At 37.4% G+C, this 17,079-nt stretch overlaps 1 protein-coding gene across 7 annotated transcripts in view; it reads left to right on the top strand.

Moving 5' to 3' along the window:
• Positions 1 to 17,079, top strand: part of ZNF143 (zinc finger protein 143) — a 48,297-nt gene that overhangs the window by 19,713 nt on the left and 11,505 nt on the right. For all 7 annotated transcript variants that reach the window (XM_054067113.1, XM_054067108.1, XM_054067109.1 and 4 more), the window contains 9 exons: positions 1,453 to 1,527; positions 5,912 to 6,031; positions 6,949 to 7,024; positions 8,923 to 9,048; positions 11,505 to 11,684; positions 12,819 to 13,046; positions 14,267 to 14,415; positions 16,087 to 16,248; positions 16,914 to 17,060. In XM_054067113.1, coding sequence (XP_053923088.1) covers positions 1,453 to 1,527; positions 5,912 to 6,031; positions 6,949 to 7,024; positions 8,923 to 9,048; positions 11,505 to 11,684; positions 12,819 to 13,046; positions 14,267 to 14,415; positions 16,087 to 16,248; positions 16,914 to 17,060 — 1,263 coding nt within the window. The remainder of the gene's footprint in view (positions 1 to 1,452; positions 1,528 to 5,911; positions 6,032 to 6,948; positions 7,025 to 8,922; positions 9,049 to 11,504; positions 11,685 to 12,818; positions 13,047 to 14,266; positions 14,416 to 16,086; positions 16,249 to 16,913; positions 17,061 to 17,079) is intronic.

Raw genomic sequence — 17,079 nt, 5'->3', positions numbered from 1 at the left:
ATATGTAACGTAATTGTGAGGTTACAACACATACGTTTCTTCCAAAAGCTGTTTTCCTGTGACAAAAATGCAGTTCCTCAGATTTGTGCATGTCTACATGTGTGTTCTGTTTGGATCATTTGTTTCCAGTGGCACTGGCCAACTTTTAATTTTATGTCCATCTTTCAACAAACAATAGGAAGTTAAGGATTAAGTGTTTCAAGTCTCCTTTCTGCTCAGGTTTACTCCTCTTCCTTCAAAAATTCTGCAGGAGGAGGTCCCAAAATGGCTATTATTTCCTTTAAAAAAAGCCACTTAAGAATTACCTTCTTGCAGATTCTTTGCTCTCTCTGTAATATAAACTTGTCTCTGCTTGGGCACTTCCCTCTTCACTGTTTTAGCTCAAAGTTGCCAGAAGTATATTGCTCACAATCATCTAATTTAAAAAGACAGTACAGTCTTCATGGGCCTCTTCACAGGCCAAGTTCATCCTCAGTGTCCAAGTTTGTAGCTGATGCATTGAGAAAGATATTTCACACAGTCATTAATGCTCTCAGGAGCCTTTTGTGACCTCCTCAGTGAAAGGGTATAAGCACGCCAGCACACCAGCCAGGAGGGTTCCTGCCAAACTATTTTAGAGAACAGTCAGTTGGACTAGATTTAGGTGGATCAGTCTCAGCCTTGAGTTTAATGGATGCAGAGAGTGTTGCAAATGCCTGCACTACAGAGGCAATTAAGGAATCAGGAAACTACCTAAAGTATACTTTAAATCAGCTTTTTCTACACTGCCTAATAAGACACTATGCTTTGAGTTTATGTATGTGAGAGTTTGGGGTTTTTGTTCAAACTAGAGAATTATATCTTTATTTAAATAAAAATTTCAAACCAACATCGAATACTTCTTCAAATATTTTTACAAGCTCATTGGAAAGCAGCAATACCTTTCTCTTCCTGCAGACTGTTTTTAAAAATAAACCTACCGAGCAATACGTGACTCTTTGCTCAGCTGCTGCAATTTTGACTACTTTGAATTGAGGTGTAACACATTGTCTTAGGTATTTTTTTTCCAAACAAGTTGTGTCTATTTAGCAGGGAGTGAGAGAGATATCCCTATTATAAAAAGTAAATATTTGTGGGTTTTGTTGTTTGTTTTTCTGTCAGAACTCAGCATGGTTTAATTTGTTCGTTTATTTTAATACATTTTTTTCAGTGTAATTATTTAACTTACTTGGTTCTTGCAGTTTTCCTACCTTGTTTTAGGGCAAATTTGAGATGCTCACTGTACCTATTCTATAATGCAGGTGCTGACAGTGGTGATTTTAATGGAAGCTACTGTACTACAGGATAACCACGTTTCAAGAGGGAGCTAGGGAGTTGTGAAATAGGCCTTCAGGCACTGTCTGTAATCCTTTGTTTTTCAGATGAATAAAAATAACCTCTAAATGTTTTTCCCATTTCAACTTCATTTTTCAGGTATCTATTGATGGCAATGACAGTGTTGGTGGCACAGGAATGATAGGTGAAAATGAACAAGATAAAAAAATGCAGGTATGTAGACCAATACAAATGTATCTATTTCTTTTGTTTTTTCTGCACAGCAATGTGTGTGATGGGTAGTCCTGTGTACCCATGACGTAGGGTCTGCTGCTACCCTTCAGGAATTATAGATCTCAAACCTATACAGATAGGTCATATTTCTGTCCTTGAACAAGTCCTTTCACAGGATTTTAAAAAGATCTTCTAATACTTAACTGTTTTCTGGGGTTTTTTTTTTCTGTTAAAAGGTAATAAAATTATGTTAAGTTTCTAAGACTTTTTTCCGTGACTGGAGTATTTCATCAGTAGGGGTATAAGTATCTCAGAAGTTCTTTTACAGAGAATGAGCTGACTTTTTATAGTCTTTGAAGCAGAAGGAACACTGACTCAATGAATTGCTTTCTTCTCAAGAGAGACACTTCCAGGCATATGCATTGAACTGTTCTGTCTTTGGTGACTTATTTTGATTCCACTTGCCTTGTTACAGTCCTTGACTTTTACTGCAGGTTTTGCAATTTGCTCTAAGTGAACGCTGAAATAAGCAGAAAAATACTTCCGTTTATTTTTCTGTATTCACCTTGTTAGTATGTAAAAGCATAAAGACCTTGTCAATATGAAAATATTAACTTAACAGTTCAAAGGGCAATAGAAAATACAGGTACCACTTATTTGGTCTCAAGCTTTTTTTCTTAGAATCTGTAAAAATTATGTAAGGAGAGTGGTATTTGTCATCGTAACGTATTTTATAAAAGGAAAAGACAAAGCAAAATATATTCTGGCTATCAAAGAATTATGACTAACAACAAAAATAATAACCCACTTATACCCTTGCACATTCAAACAACAAAATAAAAAATGGAAAAGTCATTGCATTGAGAAAGATTTGGTCAGAAAAGCCTTGGTTTACCTTTTTATTTAGTTTAAGAGGTAATGAACTAGACAAGGAGCAAAAATATCTTCCAAGATACAGCACCTGTGAAAGGAAAAATTATAGGTTCACCTCTGACAATGATCTTAAAATTCTCTATTATTAATCTTTTTAAAAGCTAGTTCTCATCGTATTTAAAGCTGCAGCCTCTCTGCTGTTGCCAGTTTGGCATGACTGTGAAAGGAGAGAATAGCTGATACAGGCATTAGTGATGGCATTGGAATATATATTGCATAAAATGAAATCAAGAAATATAGAGGGTTTGCACACTTGTAGGTTGGAATATGGTTACAACTCCAACAAAATGCAAAATTCAAGGAAGAGTAAGATAAGATGTTGGTTGTTTTTACATAAAAGTAAGAGGCTATTAACCAAAATGACCTTTAACCAGTATCCAGTTACATGCTGTTGTCAACCTTAACCCCCAAACTAATTAAAGTAAATCTGGAGGTGCTTGTGTGTGTATGGCAACATATATGCCATATGGAAATATGCCAGTCTTTTAGAGCATTATATGTTCCAAAGAAAAACAGATCTGACTTTTCAAAAGGCATTGAGGCTTAGTCTCAAATTCTGACCCCTATAAGGTGACTTCAGTTTGCCAACAGAAGGGTCCCTAAGCTATCAACAATCTGTGGAAATTTTAGTTATGATTATAACTTGATATAAGTAGATACAGATACCTACTTGTAATTCGTTCTGAAATAATATATTACTTGGGATAAAATAGTCTCGTATTTAGATATAATATTAAATAAGTGTATATTTATGAAGTTTTCAAGTCCACAGGTAACACAAGAACAGAACAGATGTCATGCTGCTAAGCACTCATTCCAACTTGCATGTGGTTAGGTTTTTCACCAAAGCAAAAAGCATAAAATCTTTCTGATTTCTGCATGTGAAAACAAAAGACTACGTGTGACCAAATGGCTGTCACACACTATGTCCTTTCAAACCCGTCATACCCATCTGTTCATAATAAAAGTAGAATCATGGGACTGAAGTTTGTATGTGTACAATATGAAAGTCTTATCTGAGATTTGATATCTTTTTCTTCTCTGTTACCTCTCTAAACTTGGGATGCATTTGTGATTTCTTTTAAACTTAGAAGGTTTTTAAATTTTATCTATTTACAAGTATTATGAAGGACACAGTTCCACTTAAGAAGTTTCACGTTATTATGAAGGTGCTTTATTTGCTACATGCTTCTGATTTTGTGCCTCCTAACGTGAACATTTTAGTTTCTTTAGAGTGTTTTATCTTCCAAGAACAGCAAGTTTAATACTATATCTGTGATAATACTAACAGTATTCTTAACAATCTGGTCATACCAACTAGTTTATTGGGAAGAAGCACATCGTTCTGCAAACAGTTGTTCTAACAAACGACCATGATATTCAACTGTTCTTTTCCTAAATATTCTGTTTGTTTTATTTCCACCCTCCCCTCCCTTCCTATCAGTGTTAGTAGTAGTAAAATTATGTCTGGTTAGTCCTTACAAATACTAGAAACAGCACATTACAGAACCATGTTAATTTTCTTTAAAACTTTGGCATACTTCAGCTTTATAGTAGATCTTAGCAACTATATACATGTTTTTATATGCTGAAACAAAAAAGAAGTACTAATAGGTTTACTGATAGAAAAAAACAAATAAGAAAACTGCTTAAGTTCAGGTGTTCAACCAAGCATTATCTTCATGACTCTTAAAGTATAAAAGCGGCTTCTGTGATGCATAATATCATAGCTTAAACAATAGTATTAGTAATGGGTTTCTTGATTCATGAGGTTTTACCCCCATGGTTCCAAAGCAGCTTTTTTGAAGTGGTGGTGGTGTACATTTCAGGTGTTCAAAGATTTCTTATTCAACTTTGTATCTTTAGTCTTCAAACAGTCTGACGGTAACAGGGGGCGTCCCCCTGAAAACACCTTAGGAAGGTTGTTCTCAATCAAATTTCCAATCTATCTGGAGAAGGAATTGGAGGTCTGTGCGCAGTTGCAGGGGTACGGTCTTGTTGGGGTGAGGGAGATGTGGTGGGATAGTTCAGATGACTGGAGGGCTGTAGTGGATGGGTACAGGCTCTTTAATGAGGCCAGGTGGGGAAGGAGACTGGAGGGAGCTGCCCTTCATGTGTGAGAACAGCAGGGCTGCATGGAGCCAGTGGGCTTTGGGATGGATGATGAGTCAGTCGAGCCAATGGGCCAGAATTAGCTGGCAGACCAGTGTAGGTGGCATTTTGGAGGCTGGCTGCTGAAGAGTGCTCATCAGAAAGGAGTGGATGGAACTTTCTGTAGACCGCTGCAAGAAGCCTCATGTTCACAGGCGCAGCCCCTCAGGGGGTATTTTAACCACCCTGGTATCTGCTCAAAGAGCATCACAATAGGGCACATGAAATCTGGAGGAGTTTCTGGAATTCAGGGATAGCAATGGGCAACTTAAAGCAGGTTATTGAGCAGCTGGTGTGGTGAGACACTTTGATGGATCTAATACTTACAAAGAAGAATCGGTTGAGAATGTGAAAACTGGGGCAGCATTCAGGAATCTCCATCCTTAGAGATATTCAGAACCCATCCAGATACTGTTGTGAGAAACCTGCTGCATCATGACCCTGCTTTGAGCAGGAGGTGTTGGACTAGAAGATCTTCTGAGGTGCCTGCCAATCTTATCCATTCTGTGAAAAGTTCTTTTGACAATTCGTAATGGAATTGGCTCCATAAGAAGAAGGGGGTCGTAAAAAAATTGCTAGTCTTTTTAAAGTAGTCTCGATAACTTTGCATACAGGTGTACCAAGCATTTGGGCCTGGGCCTCCTCCTTCAGTCTATATGAATGTTTCTTGCATACTAGTGATAAAGAAACCTTTAAAAGGGAGTTAAGTTGCATCGCAAAGCTGTTTTGTGTATTTTCCTGTTGTATCATGCCAGAAGGGAGAGTAGAACCTAACTCAGATTGCTTCAACTAGTTCGATCAAAACACATGCATCACTGACAAAGTGTTTCCCTTCATTTTCAAAACTTTCTCATTATAAGTACATTTAGTTATTGTTTGGCCTTTGCATGAATGTATCCTTGAATGAGGTCTAATTTATGGCTGATCTCCCATAGGAATTGATCCACTGCCTTAGCTGTAATCTAAGCCTCTTTTGTGTACTATTTTGGTCATTTTACCACTGGGATTATATTTCAAATTATTTTCTTTGTTGTTATTTGGTGAAGGAACACATGCATTTAAATTTGCTGGCTACAAGTAAATATGTTTTATAGTTTCTCTCTTTACTTTCATCGGAATTTATGCTTTTTAGTTATTTATTTTAGTTTATCTATTGAGGACTAAGAAATACATGGCATAGCAAAGGGAGACAAAAGAAACTTATCAGAATCAGCTCTCACTTGATAGCAAAATAGTGTGTGACTTTTCTGATTCACTGTGGGGTTTTTTAATGGTGGTTTGTTTTTTTTTTTTTCTTAAGATTGTCTTGCAAGGACATGCAACAAGAGTGACTGCAAAATCTCAGCAGAGTGGAGAGAAAGCCTTTCGCTGTGATTATGATGGCTGTGGAAAACTGTACACAACAGCTCACCATCTTAAGGTGATGAGATGAAAAATGAGCATTATTACTTTGCAGGAGTGATTTTTGGTTTTGACAGATTATATGGTTAAAAGTAACAAATTAACAGAGAGCCCGTCACAAAGGTGCTGGTTTGGATTGATTTCACAATAATTGGTTGTCCTGGATGCTCTGCTGATTTTGCTTGGGGTTCCCAACAGATGTCACTTTAGATTCCCAAATTGCCAGCAAGTAAGAGAACACTTGTTGAGACAGTTTCTACCAGCAGTGTCACAGAAATAGTGAAATCCAGTATTCACTTTATCTACTTTAACATGTATGCATGATCATGCAAAAATTCCAATTTTTGAAAGATTTTACCATGATAACACAAAGTCTATCTCTTGAAGACAATCCAGCATTCAAAGGGAAAAGCTGGCACATTTATTTTTTTTTACAGATGGCAACTGCTTAATTATTTTCCTTTTTTTGAATTAAGTAAAGGAAATGGTAAGGGCGTAGAACTGTTCACTTTACAACTTAGGCTGAGGTAATCACTTGCTGATAAGGTAAACTCCTTACAGTCTTACCTTGTCTCTGACAAAAATCTGGAGTCAGTGAGTAATTCGCTCTGTGGATTGTGTTAAAATGGTGTCTTTGCTGTAGAGGTTTCCTGCAATATAAGAGGATCATTAGAAATGCTCAGTGGAGTAAAAAATCAGGTAAAGAGCGGTCTCTGAGGCATGTTTGTGTGCTGTCTTTAATGTAGTTGCATGATGGTAACTCTGGGTGTATTTACAGAAAGGTTTCTTTTGCAAAACCGAAAGGATCAGGTTAGACCTTGGAAAGAGACATCTTTAGTTTTAGGGAAAACGTTGTTACCGTATTTCATTATATTTTTATCCCTGATTTTAAGGCCGTACTTTATCATTAAATTGGTGTACTGGATGTCTTGACAGGTGCATGAGAGGTCTCACACAGGAGACAGACCATATCAGTGTGAACATCCTGGATGTGGCAAAGCTTTTGCAACAGGTAAACCAGTGGATTAGCCCCTCCTGCTTGTCCGTGTTTGTCTCTACATAAAATAAGTTGGCAATTTTGCCTTTTAAAACTGCTAAGTAAAGAACTTAAAGAGAACTGCAAAAAAAAGTCATCATTTCAGCTAGTGCAGCATATAGAAAAGACAGAAGATTTAACTCTCAGTTCCGGAAGAAACAACGAGGTGGAACACTTGACACTTTCCCTTCCTCTTCACCTGTCATGCTACAGTCAGCTTTTATGTTGAAAAAACAGACCTTTCTTAAGAAACAAACAGTGTCAGTAAAATGAGGTGACAATAAGAAGCTGAATCTGTTTGCTAAAGGTAAAACCTGTTGCAAATCTGAGAGGAACTTTGATGGAAGATGGCCTGTTTAAGTGTTCTTTATTGAATTTGTATCAAAGAATGACATTTCTTATGAGTTTAACTCTACCTTTTGTAGACTATGCTGTTTATAAATGACGTTCTCCCTGAGATTTAACTTGATCAAGCAAAATGCAGTTATGAAAGAAAGGGAAAAATCAAAACATCTTTCAAATTTATTCTTTCAGTTTGAATGCAAATTAGTATGATGCTTAGAATAGCTAGGCTCTATTTTAAAAAAAAAAAAATCCCTGAGGTGTTTATAAAGGAACTTAATCTGATCTAATACATTTAATATTTTTTTTAATAGAAACAAGCAAAAGAAATGATGATAAAATTCAAAAGGGAAACGGCCACATTTAAAAGATTGCACCTAAGTTTAATTGCATAGTGTTTGTAAAGGGATTTTAAAACTACATAATGAAATACTCTCTTCCATTGCAAGAGACTGATGTATGGATATAAACAGCTGTTTATCTATTAATACTATATTTTTGGTCAGAGCAATTGTACCACTGTAGTTCAGCAATCCTTTGCCTTTGATAAAGTTTAAGTACTGAATCTTCTCTGTTTAAATATTAAGAACTGTCCTGGGTTGGATCATGAAATTGAGTTTATTTTAGATCTAAGAATGAATTAATGCTCAGCTTGGTAGACATGCTAGGTATTTTTAAAAATGTCAAAAATGAGAATTTTAGCTGTTTTAGGAATGAAGTGAGAAGACACTGTTAAACTAACACAGGTGCCATCCTCTTACAGACTGTAACTTTATTTTGTAGAAATGTGTATGTCCCTTGTGGACACAAGTAAAAATTCAAGTTCATTTTCTAAAATGGCTGTTTCGGGGTTCACTAGCCATGTTCTTTTCAAGGAAGTGCAGAAAAGAAAAATCTTGGTAAAATGCTCTTTGCAGAATGATTTACAGAGGGCTTGATCCAAAGCTCACTTTAGACTGGTTGGGTTTTTGATGAGGATGAGTTCTTATAAGTAACCTTAAGGGGAATGAGTATTCATGACTGCGATCAGTTGGCACCTATGTATGTGATGATGTTGTTAATATGGTTTAAAATAATTCTAATAACTTATAGCCAGATAGAAGTAGAGCTTTTATTGTTGAATTAATTCATGGTACTGATTTTTGTATGAACTAATAATTAAATGTCACTTTGGTAACAATAGTGGCAAGAGATAAAAAGTAGATGGAATACAGAGCATACAGCTGCCTCTGAAGACAAAATAAATATTTTTCCATGTGATAATCACTACAGTTTATCCTTTTGAAGGGAAGGAGAAGCATTATGGAAGTGTACTTTCTTCATAAATGAAGCATGAAAGAATTTCTAAACTGCATCTAGAGTTCTGCTGCTCTGTACTGTAGAATGAAGAGCTTGGGAAGAGTTAAAGAGCAGATTTTACTCATCAGGGGGAGCTTCCCAATTGGAATGGCAAGCACAGCTTTTGATGGGGACGGTTTATGAGTATCCTAGTTTTGTGTTTATATTATTACAACGTCCTTTCTGATCTTCAGGGTATGGGTTAAAAAGTCATGTCCGAACACACACTGGTGAAAAGCCTTATAGGTGCACAGAAGAAAATTGCACCAAATCATTCAAGACTTCAGGAGACCTGCAGAAACATATCCGAACCCACACAGGTACTGTTATCACCCTTTTTTTGTTAGTTCGTTTACATGGGGTTTTTTTTAACTCTTTGATCGTTCTGTGACTTTTTACTTATGTGATCAGCCTGCGTATATTCTCTTTCTGAAGCCCAATATGCTCAACAGCATTTCAGCATGGTAAGCATTTACTGCAAATCTGGCATCATTTACTTGGAAAATGTTGGAAAAGCACTAACCTTAGCAGTGCATCCTTTAAATTGTCACTGAGTCACTTGGTGTCTTTTCAGCTTCATTTGCAGCTGTAACAGAACAAGGACCTTTTCCTCGATAATATGGCTTGCCATCTTAGAAATGGCATCGATGTCCTTAAGTTTTGATGCTTTAATAAAACTTGCCTGCCAGCTTCGCATAGGTTGATAGTTCTGAACTTCTTGTTATCCTGATTTCCTGAAAACTGAAACAAAAATATCACAGAAAATTGAATATTACTAAAAATTCCGAATGCATAAAACATCTTACATTTTGTCTAAAAAAAAAAAAAAAATATTAACTTGAAAGCCAAACTGAAAATTGTAGACAGCACACACTACAGTCTGCAAAACTCCATGGGTGCACATACGTATGAACAAGTTTGCTATGAGCTGAAGGATTTCTGTGGAATGGACAAAAACTTGATTAGCTGTAGACCACTTCCTTTACTTCCTTATGGCCATAGACGTTACATGGCAATTTAATCTTGTTAATCTAATTTAGCAGATAAGACAGAAGACTTGAGCTAGCCCTATGTAACTATTTCCTTTTTTGAACAATACAGTCACAGACTCCCAACAGTCCAGGGACTGGAGTTCAGAGGTGTCTTTTTTTAGATTTATGAGTAGTTGCAAGAAGCCAAAGAATGAGAAGGAAATTGCACAAAGTCCTTTCTGCAGGTCTGGGCTCTGCCTGTTTTCTCCCATGGCTCTGAAACCTTTTTGTCCTTTTATCACGTAGAGCAACCTTAGTGCTTTCTTCATTTTTTGCCTGTTTTAGCCAAAAGTGATTTTTCCCTCCCTTTCAGCAGCAGTCCAGTCTCACTTTGAATTGCCATCAAACGCTTGTCTCAGGTTTCTCCATGGCTTCCCTAGACCTATTATCCTGATATCAGAAGTGCTGGTGTGAATGGTTCCCCATAGCTGCTTTGGGGCAGAGCTTGAACGCTTCTGAATCGCTTTGCATTTCTAATGGCAGAAATCTCGTCACCTGGAAACAGGTCGCTTTTCTAACAATTGCATTAAAAGGCCAGTTCACCAACTGGTCGGATGACATTCTTGGGGGCAGTCGAAGAGCAGTTTGTTGTGGTTTCTAATGCAGGGTCTGTTGGTCTGTTGTCGGGCGGGTTTGACTCTGCAGCCCTGCTCCTTTGAGGCTGATGTGAGGTCCTGGCTGAAGCAAGGATTAGGGGAGCCATGGTAACACAACACCGAGGCGTGTACACTCCAGACACGCTCTGCCTTGGCAGGACGCTGAAAAACCTTCCTGAAACAGCTGCCCTAAGGAGTGAATTATATTTTCTTCTGCCAAGGAGCTAACTGCTTTGGAGTTCTGTGGTATTAACGTTTCTATCGGGACTTCGTTTTTTTATTTCTGTCTCCAAGTACCTAATGTTGTGTCTCTAGTGGTAATCTGCCCTCTCTTGCTTTCCGATTCTTCTCCTTGGTAAGCAGTACAGTGAGTGAAATGGACTTAGCTCTAGGAAGTGTGAAATTAAAACCGAACAGAATGTCAGGTGGCACTCAGTTCTCCAAAGCTAACCCCCTTCGCTCTCCCCTTCTGTGTACTTGGTTTAGATCTGAAGGGTTGGGGATATTGGGGTACTCGACAGGGACTGGTTTTATCTAATGTTTATGGTGAAATATTTTGGTGCAATGATGGAAGTTATTGTGCTTAAATTTCTATTACACAAATAGACTTATTTTAAAAAGAACCTGAATTTGTGATTGCTTTTGGTTTGTGGTTTGAAACTTGAGATTTGAGGCTGCCTCTCTTCAAAAAGTTAATCCTTCACGTGTAAGGTTAAGTGCTTTCTACAGTTGAGTTTTACTAAGCTATATGTATCTTGGTTATATGCTAAATGAAGGGGCTTTTTTCATGTTATGAATTACAATTGACAATACCCTGAAACACTTGTTCTGGATAATATTTGTATGAATTGGGAGAGGGCAGTAAGTGCATATTAGGATATGGGCAATGGGGAAGCTAATCCAAGCAATGGAATCTGTTTTCTACATCATAAAGTACTAATCTAAATGCTTCATAATTTATCTTAGAGGTTGTATGATTTTCCTGATTTTTGCCAGTTTTGGCTAAACAGCAGAACAGTCCACAGTGGCATGTTCAGGGTGACTATGACTGAGGGTCTCAAAAAGAGAGTTAGGTAGCTTTAGGTTCCTAAATTCAGTCAAGGATTTTTGTTCTTTTATAACTAATGCATATGTACCTTTTCTTTTCAGGTGAAAGGCCCTTTAAGTGTCCGTTTGAAGGATGTGGCAGGTCATTCACAACATCTAATATTAGAAAGGTTCACATCAGGACACATACGGGGGAAAGGCCTTATTACTGTACAGAGCCAGGATGTGGGAGAGCTTTTGCCAGTGCAACCAACTATAAGAATCATGTGAGAATACACACAGGTATATGACTGCTGGTTTGTATTTTGAAGTGGAATCTGCTTGGGAGAGGCTGTCATTCTTGTGAACTGTTGTGGTGCGTTGTAATTGGGTAGAGTCATGTTTACATGACTTGACTTGGAACTTTTTTGGGTGCCTTGTCTCCCCTCAGTTGGCGGTAGTGAAGTATTTGGGTTTCTTACCTTGCTGTCGAGGCAGAACAATTTTAGTTTGAATACAAAGTTCTTTGAAGGCAAGGTTTTGCGTTTGTTTTAGAGGACACTGGACTAAATCAAATCCTTATTATGGTTCTGTGGTTGCTTCTGTTGTGAGCTGTTTCTCTGATAAATAACAGTAAAGCACAAGCCAGAGCTCGATTTTGGCTCACTGTTGTGAGTCACCCTTTCATGCCATCTGTATTTTCCTTGCTGCTGGAGCTGTGGTCAAAACCTTCTTTTTATAGATGGAGGTAAAAATACTTATCCAACTTGACTGCCAGGATTAGTCAGCAGAAATAATCAGCACCGCTCAAAAGTTCTAATATGTAAAAGCAAGTAATAGCCATATATATCATCTTGGTAGCCTTGTATTTTATAGAAGCACAGACATGTTTTTTAATGGTGATGCATTTTGTATCATGGATTATCTTTTTAGTTTATAATGTAATTTGGACGTTTATTTCCTTTATTTTTAAATGAAAGGTGTTTTCATGTAAAACCATAATTCGATTCCTATGGATTTTTTCAGAGCTTAAAGACACAAAAATAAGTGAAATAGTACTAGTGTATCAAAATTCCTGATAGTTGAGAAGTATGGGCCTTCCAGTAATAGAAGAACAAATTTCACGATATGAGGCCAAACTGACACCACAGCTTTCAGCCTGTATCCTCCTGTCTTCATCAGAAGACATTTTAGATGGAACAGTAGGGAGGAAAAAGAGCCCAGCTTTCACTGGCAGTAGTTTAAAAACAAGACAAAACAGAAAAAAAACAACAGTGAGAGGCTGCAATAATAAACTTTGTGACCTTGAGCTTCACTGTTTCTTTTGAAATTGAAGTATGGTTGGTAATGACAGTGTCACTAAATATCATTTGTTGACAATTTTTTTCTGTGCATCATGGATAAAGTTCTCTTTATCCCTCTTGTTTTTCCTTGCAGGGGAGAAGCCCTACGTCTGTACAGTTCCTGGTTGTGATAAACGTTTTACAGAGTATTCCAGTTTATACAAGCATCATGTTGTACATACTCATTCCAAACCCTATAACTGTAATCACTGTGGGAAAACATACAAGCAGATTTCTACGCTTGCTATGCACAAGCGGACAGCACACAATGACACAGAGCCCATTGAAGAAGAACAAGAGGCTTTTTTTGAGCCGCCTCCAGGTTAGAGTTTGTCTTCTAATTGCTCATAAAAAATATGGGCTGGATAATATTTTGCTGGGGGTTTTTATAACCAAGAAAATTACAGCACAGATAAAAACCTGAAGTATCTATTGTTCTTTAACTTCTTTGTAGGACTTTTTAGTGTGGTAGGCAAAGTGTAAACAGCAACTGAGAAAGTAATTGACCAGACCATAAACTCATTTATACCAGTTTTGGGGATAAGAGAGAAATATGAGTTGCAGTCCCAGCAAACCTGCTATAAACATGAATATGGGGAGGGACCTGTAAACATCCAAAATCTGCGTGTTTGCAACCTACTGGATTTTTCTTCTGGATTTTTGTAATAATATATATAAAGCCATAACAGTCTTGTACAGGAGAAAAGGTGCTTCCTTGAGAAACTGCCTGTGCAGCACCCTGATCCTGTGCTGGCTTTTCTGTGTTTAATAGCAGTTTCTGTAAACTGGACTTAGAGGGAAAGATGAAATAAGCTCATGTGCTGCAGTACTACTTAGAATATGTTTTTTGTGGCATCATGAGCATCGAATCCTATGACTAAAAGATCAGACTGAGGGAAGTACTGTGGTAGGACAAATACCATTTGTCAAATTGTGATTTTTAGAGAGATATGAAAGATATGCACAAACTGTCTTGGTCAGAAAAGTTGTATGGGAGTGGGAAACTGCATTGAATGCCTCAAGCAGAATTGCTGTAGTCCAATTCCTTCCTCTGAGGGAACGATAAGATTCATTTGCTGAGGTTAAACATTTATTAAGATAATGAACTTATTTAAACCTTCACACAAAGACATCGTTGTTTGCTTCTGTGTGTTTGTTAATTAATAACTTTTAAAAAGTTGTCAGTTGTGTTTGTGTGTAGCTTCTTGTATGGAGAGGATAAATGTAATGAATTAATTAGAAATGTTTGTCACTGTTTTAATATTTGTTTATAAACTAAATATGTATTTTCTTTATCTGTAGTATTTTTTTGTGTTAAAACTCACTGCTAAAAGATTATACATCCTCTTCACAAAACAATGGACTTTCTGACTTGGTTTTGGTATCTTTCCTTCTTTTATTTTTCTCATCCTTCTGCTAAATTTTTTACATAGGAGCGCATAAAACCTTAAAACGAGGCTGGCGCTTAATCCTTGTCATTTGTTTTCCTAGCAGCATTTAGAGTATGTAAACTATCCTTTTGCCTTCTTTTGTATCAAACAGGTCAAGGTGAAGACGTTCTCAAAGGCTCCCAGATAACCTATGTGACAGGTGTAGAGGGAGAAGATGTAATTTCTGCACAGGTTGCTACAGTTACTCAGTCAGGATTAGGTCAACAAGTAGCACTAATATCCCAGGACGGAACCCAACATGTAAGTAAACATGATGTTAAAGAGCTGACAAAAATGTGCTGAGAATTGAGGCAGATTTTGCAGATGTTCCATAGGCTTTCTGAAATCATTTAGGATTCTTGATAAATATGTACGTGGGTTTCGTAAGGAAGGAAAAGCTTTGGAGCTGGGTCAGGATATGTGTAGGGTTGGCCCTCCTCTGGAATATCTACATTAAACCACCTATTCTGACATCTGAAACTGTATTAATACAAAGCTAGATGTTTGGTGGGTTTTTTTGCTATCCTTGTCACTCTTCTTCTATCTTCACCACTCTTGAAGTAGGCACGGGCTTTTTTAAGATTTTGTGTGTTTAGGCTAGTTTCTGAGGCTTTTCAGAGTTCCCTGATTATTCTATCAGTATTTGATGGTCATTGTCACTGTTTTCTTGTCTGCACGCACTTTTGGGGAGGGCAAGGATGGGTAATCTTTCTGGTGCGGGAGCCTGCTTTCCAACCTTTGGTGTGCAGTTCTTACAATATCTAACATAAAAGGATAGGGAGTGCTTTGATGCCACCTCCACTTGAAAAGTCCTCTGGATATATTTTTTAAGGATTTCTTATGAAATCTTTTTGGGAGGGGATTTCAGCACAACTCTCTTACTTAGCTGTGGCAATATAACGAAGGCATATTGGGAAGAGTTTATATCTCAGGTGGAAAGGTAGCTGAAATGCCAGTATCATATGGAAAATATTTCCAATTCGAATATGAAATGTTAAAGGAGGCTGTTACATTGCTAACTGTGAATGCTGTAGCAATACTAAGTAACTACTGTTTTTACCTTCTAAAATGAGGGCCTGCAGAATCCTTGATGTGGAGTTGTCACATTTTAGGTTATCCTTTAGCTTGACCTTAGTTTTGGATGTTTTATTACCTTGTAAGTCAAACATCAAATCCCATATCTGATGCCCTAATGCATTTATACTGCAGACATCAGTAATTTATGTCATTATTTTTTTATGAATTGTTTATTTGTGGTTTAAATTCTAAGCCCTTATAGGCCTCTTTAGTATTTCCATTAAGATAAAAGTATGTCAGGTGGTACTACCTTGAACCACGTCATCTGTTGTGTAAGACACATAGATAATCTATCATGCAGTTATTTGGGAGGTGATCTGATTAACACGGCGTTGTAGACTCTGGGGGTGAGTATGCGTCCTTTTTCTTATTAGTCTGAACAGATGAGTGTCTGAAAGTTTATGGAAGATTAGATCCCAATCAGTAAGATGTGATGAGGGCGCTTTATCCAATATGGGAACTTGGCCAAATTGACAGTGATTCTCAAGGAATGCATGAGCAATGCCAGTCAGGAAGTGGAATAATGGCTACTAGATCTTTTGGGCGTGTTACTTGTAATTGTATCAAATATCAAGAAAATATCTTTTCCCTTCTATTATGAACAAGTTGCTTTTTTGTTCTGGATTGCTACAACTTTTGTTTCAAATGAAGAAGTTGAGTTAGCAGGAGTATTCCTGCTGAACCAGCCAGCAGGTATTTGCTTGATAAATGCTGTTACGCTTCAAATGCATATCATTGTGGTTTTTATATCTTGCATAGGAACATCTGTTATTTTGTCAAATGCTAAGACTCAGGTATGACTTAAGCAGTGATCAGACCTTCATTTTTTACTTCAGGAATTGTTTTGTGTTTCAGGTCAACATCTCCCAGGCAGATATGCAGGCCATTGGCAATACTATCACTATGGTAACACAAGATGGCACCACCATCACAGTCCCTGCCCATGACGCCGTCATCTCTTCTGCAGGAACACATTCTGTAGCGATGGTCACTGCAGAAGGCACTGAAGGACAGCAGGTAAGATATTATCCTGCGTACATGTGTAATGTTCCTTTATGTGATGATCTAAAATAGGCATCTAAGCCGTTATGGTTCTGTCATCAACACAGATTTATCCAAGTAAAGCAGTTTTCAGCACCTGGCCATAGCTTTCCATTCATAAAGTATGGTGTGCTCTGCTCCAGTGCTAAACATCAACATGTGGCAGAATCTTTTAAAAACAGTAATTGGGCAAAAAGAAAAAATTCTGAGGTACTAGTCTGGTAATTCATTTTGGGGGGGGGGAGGCGTTCAGGTGTATGTCAAATAAAACCTAAAAGTGCTATGAGTTTTCCAAAAATGTCATGTAGTAAATGAGTGACAGAGCTAAGAACAGAATGGAGTATGAACTGTAACTTTTATCAGTTAATATTATGGGACTATAATTTATTTAGCAGATAGGAAACACTTGTGTAAGTACATATTTATTGAAATTCTGAGGGTATTTATTTTTTGAGAGGTAATAGATGACATTGAGAACACAGTGATGGCAACCTTTCTTAACAAATGTATCTTTTGCACAATAAAATTATGCTGATGAATAATCACAGCTTTGAATTTAACTTTGAAGGATAGCCATTGTATGAGGTCAGTAACCGTAACAGAGCTGTCATCCAGCTGATTTTCTTCCTTTGGTCTTGAAGGTTGCTATTGTGGCTCAAGACTTAGCAGCATTTCATAGTGCCTCATCAGAAATGGGACACCAGCAACACGGGCACCATTTAGTGACTACAGAAACTAGACCTGTTACATTGTTGGCTACATCCAATGGAACACAAATTGCAGTACAGGTAAGATGGTGATAGATGT

This window comes from Cuculus canorus, chromosome 5 (genome assembly GCF_017976375.1).
Source record: "Cuculus canorus isolate bCucCan1 chromosome 5, bCucCan1.pri, whole genome shotgun sequence".
Taxonomy (NCBI): domain Eukaryota; kingdom Metazoa; phylum Chordata; class Aves; order Cuculiformes; family Cuculidae; genus Cuculus; species Cuculus canorus.
The sequence above is the reverse complement of the archived record's forward strand: the minus strand, read 5'-3'. Positions and strand labels throughout refer to the sequence as shown.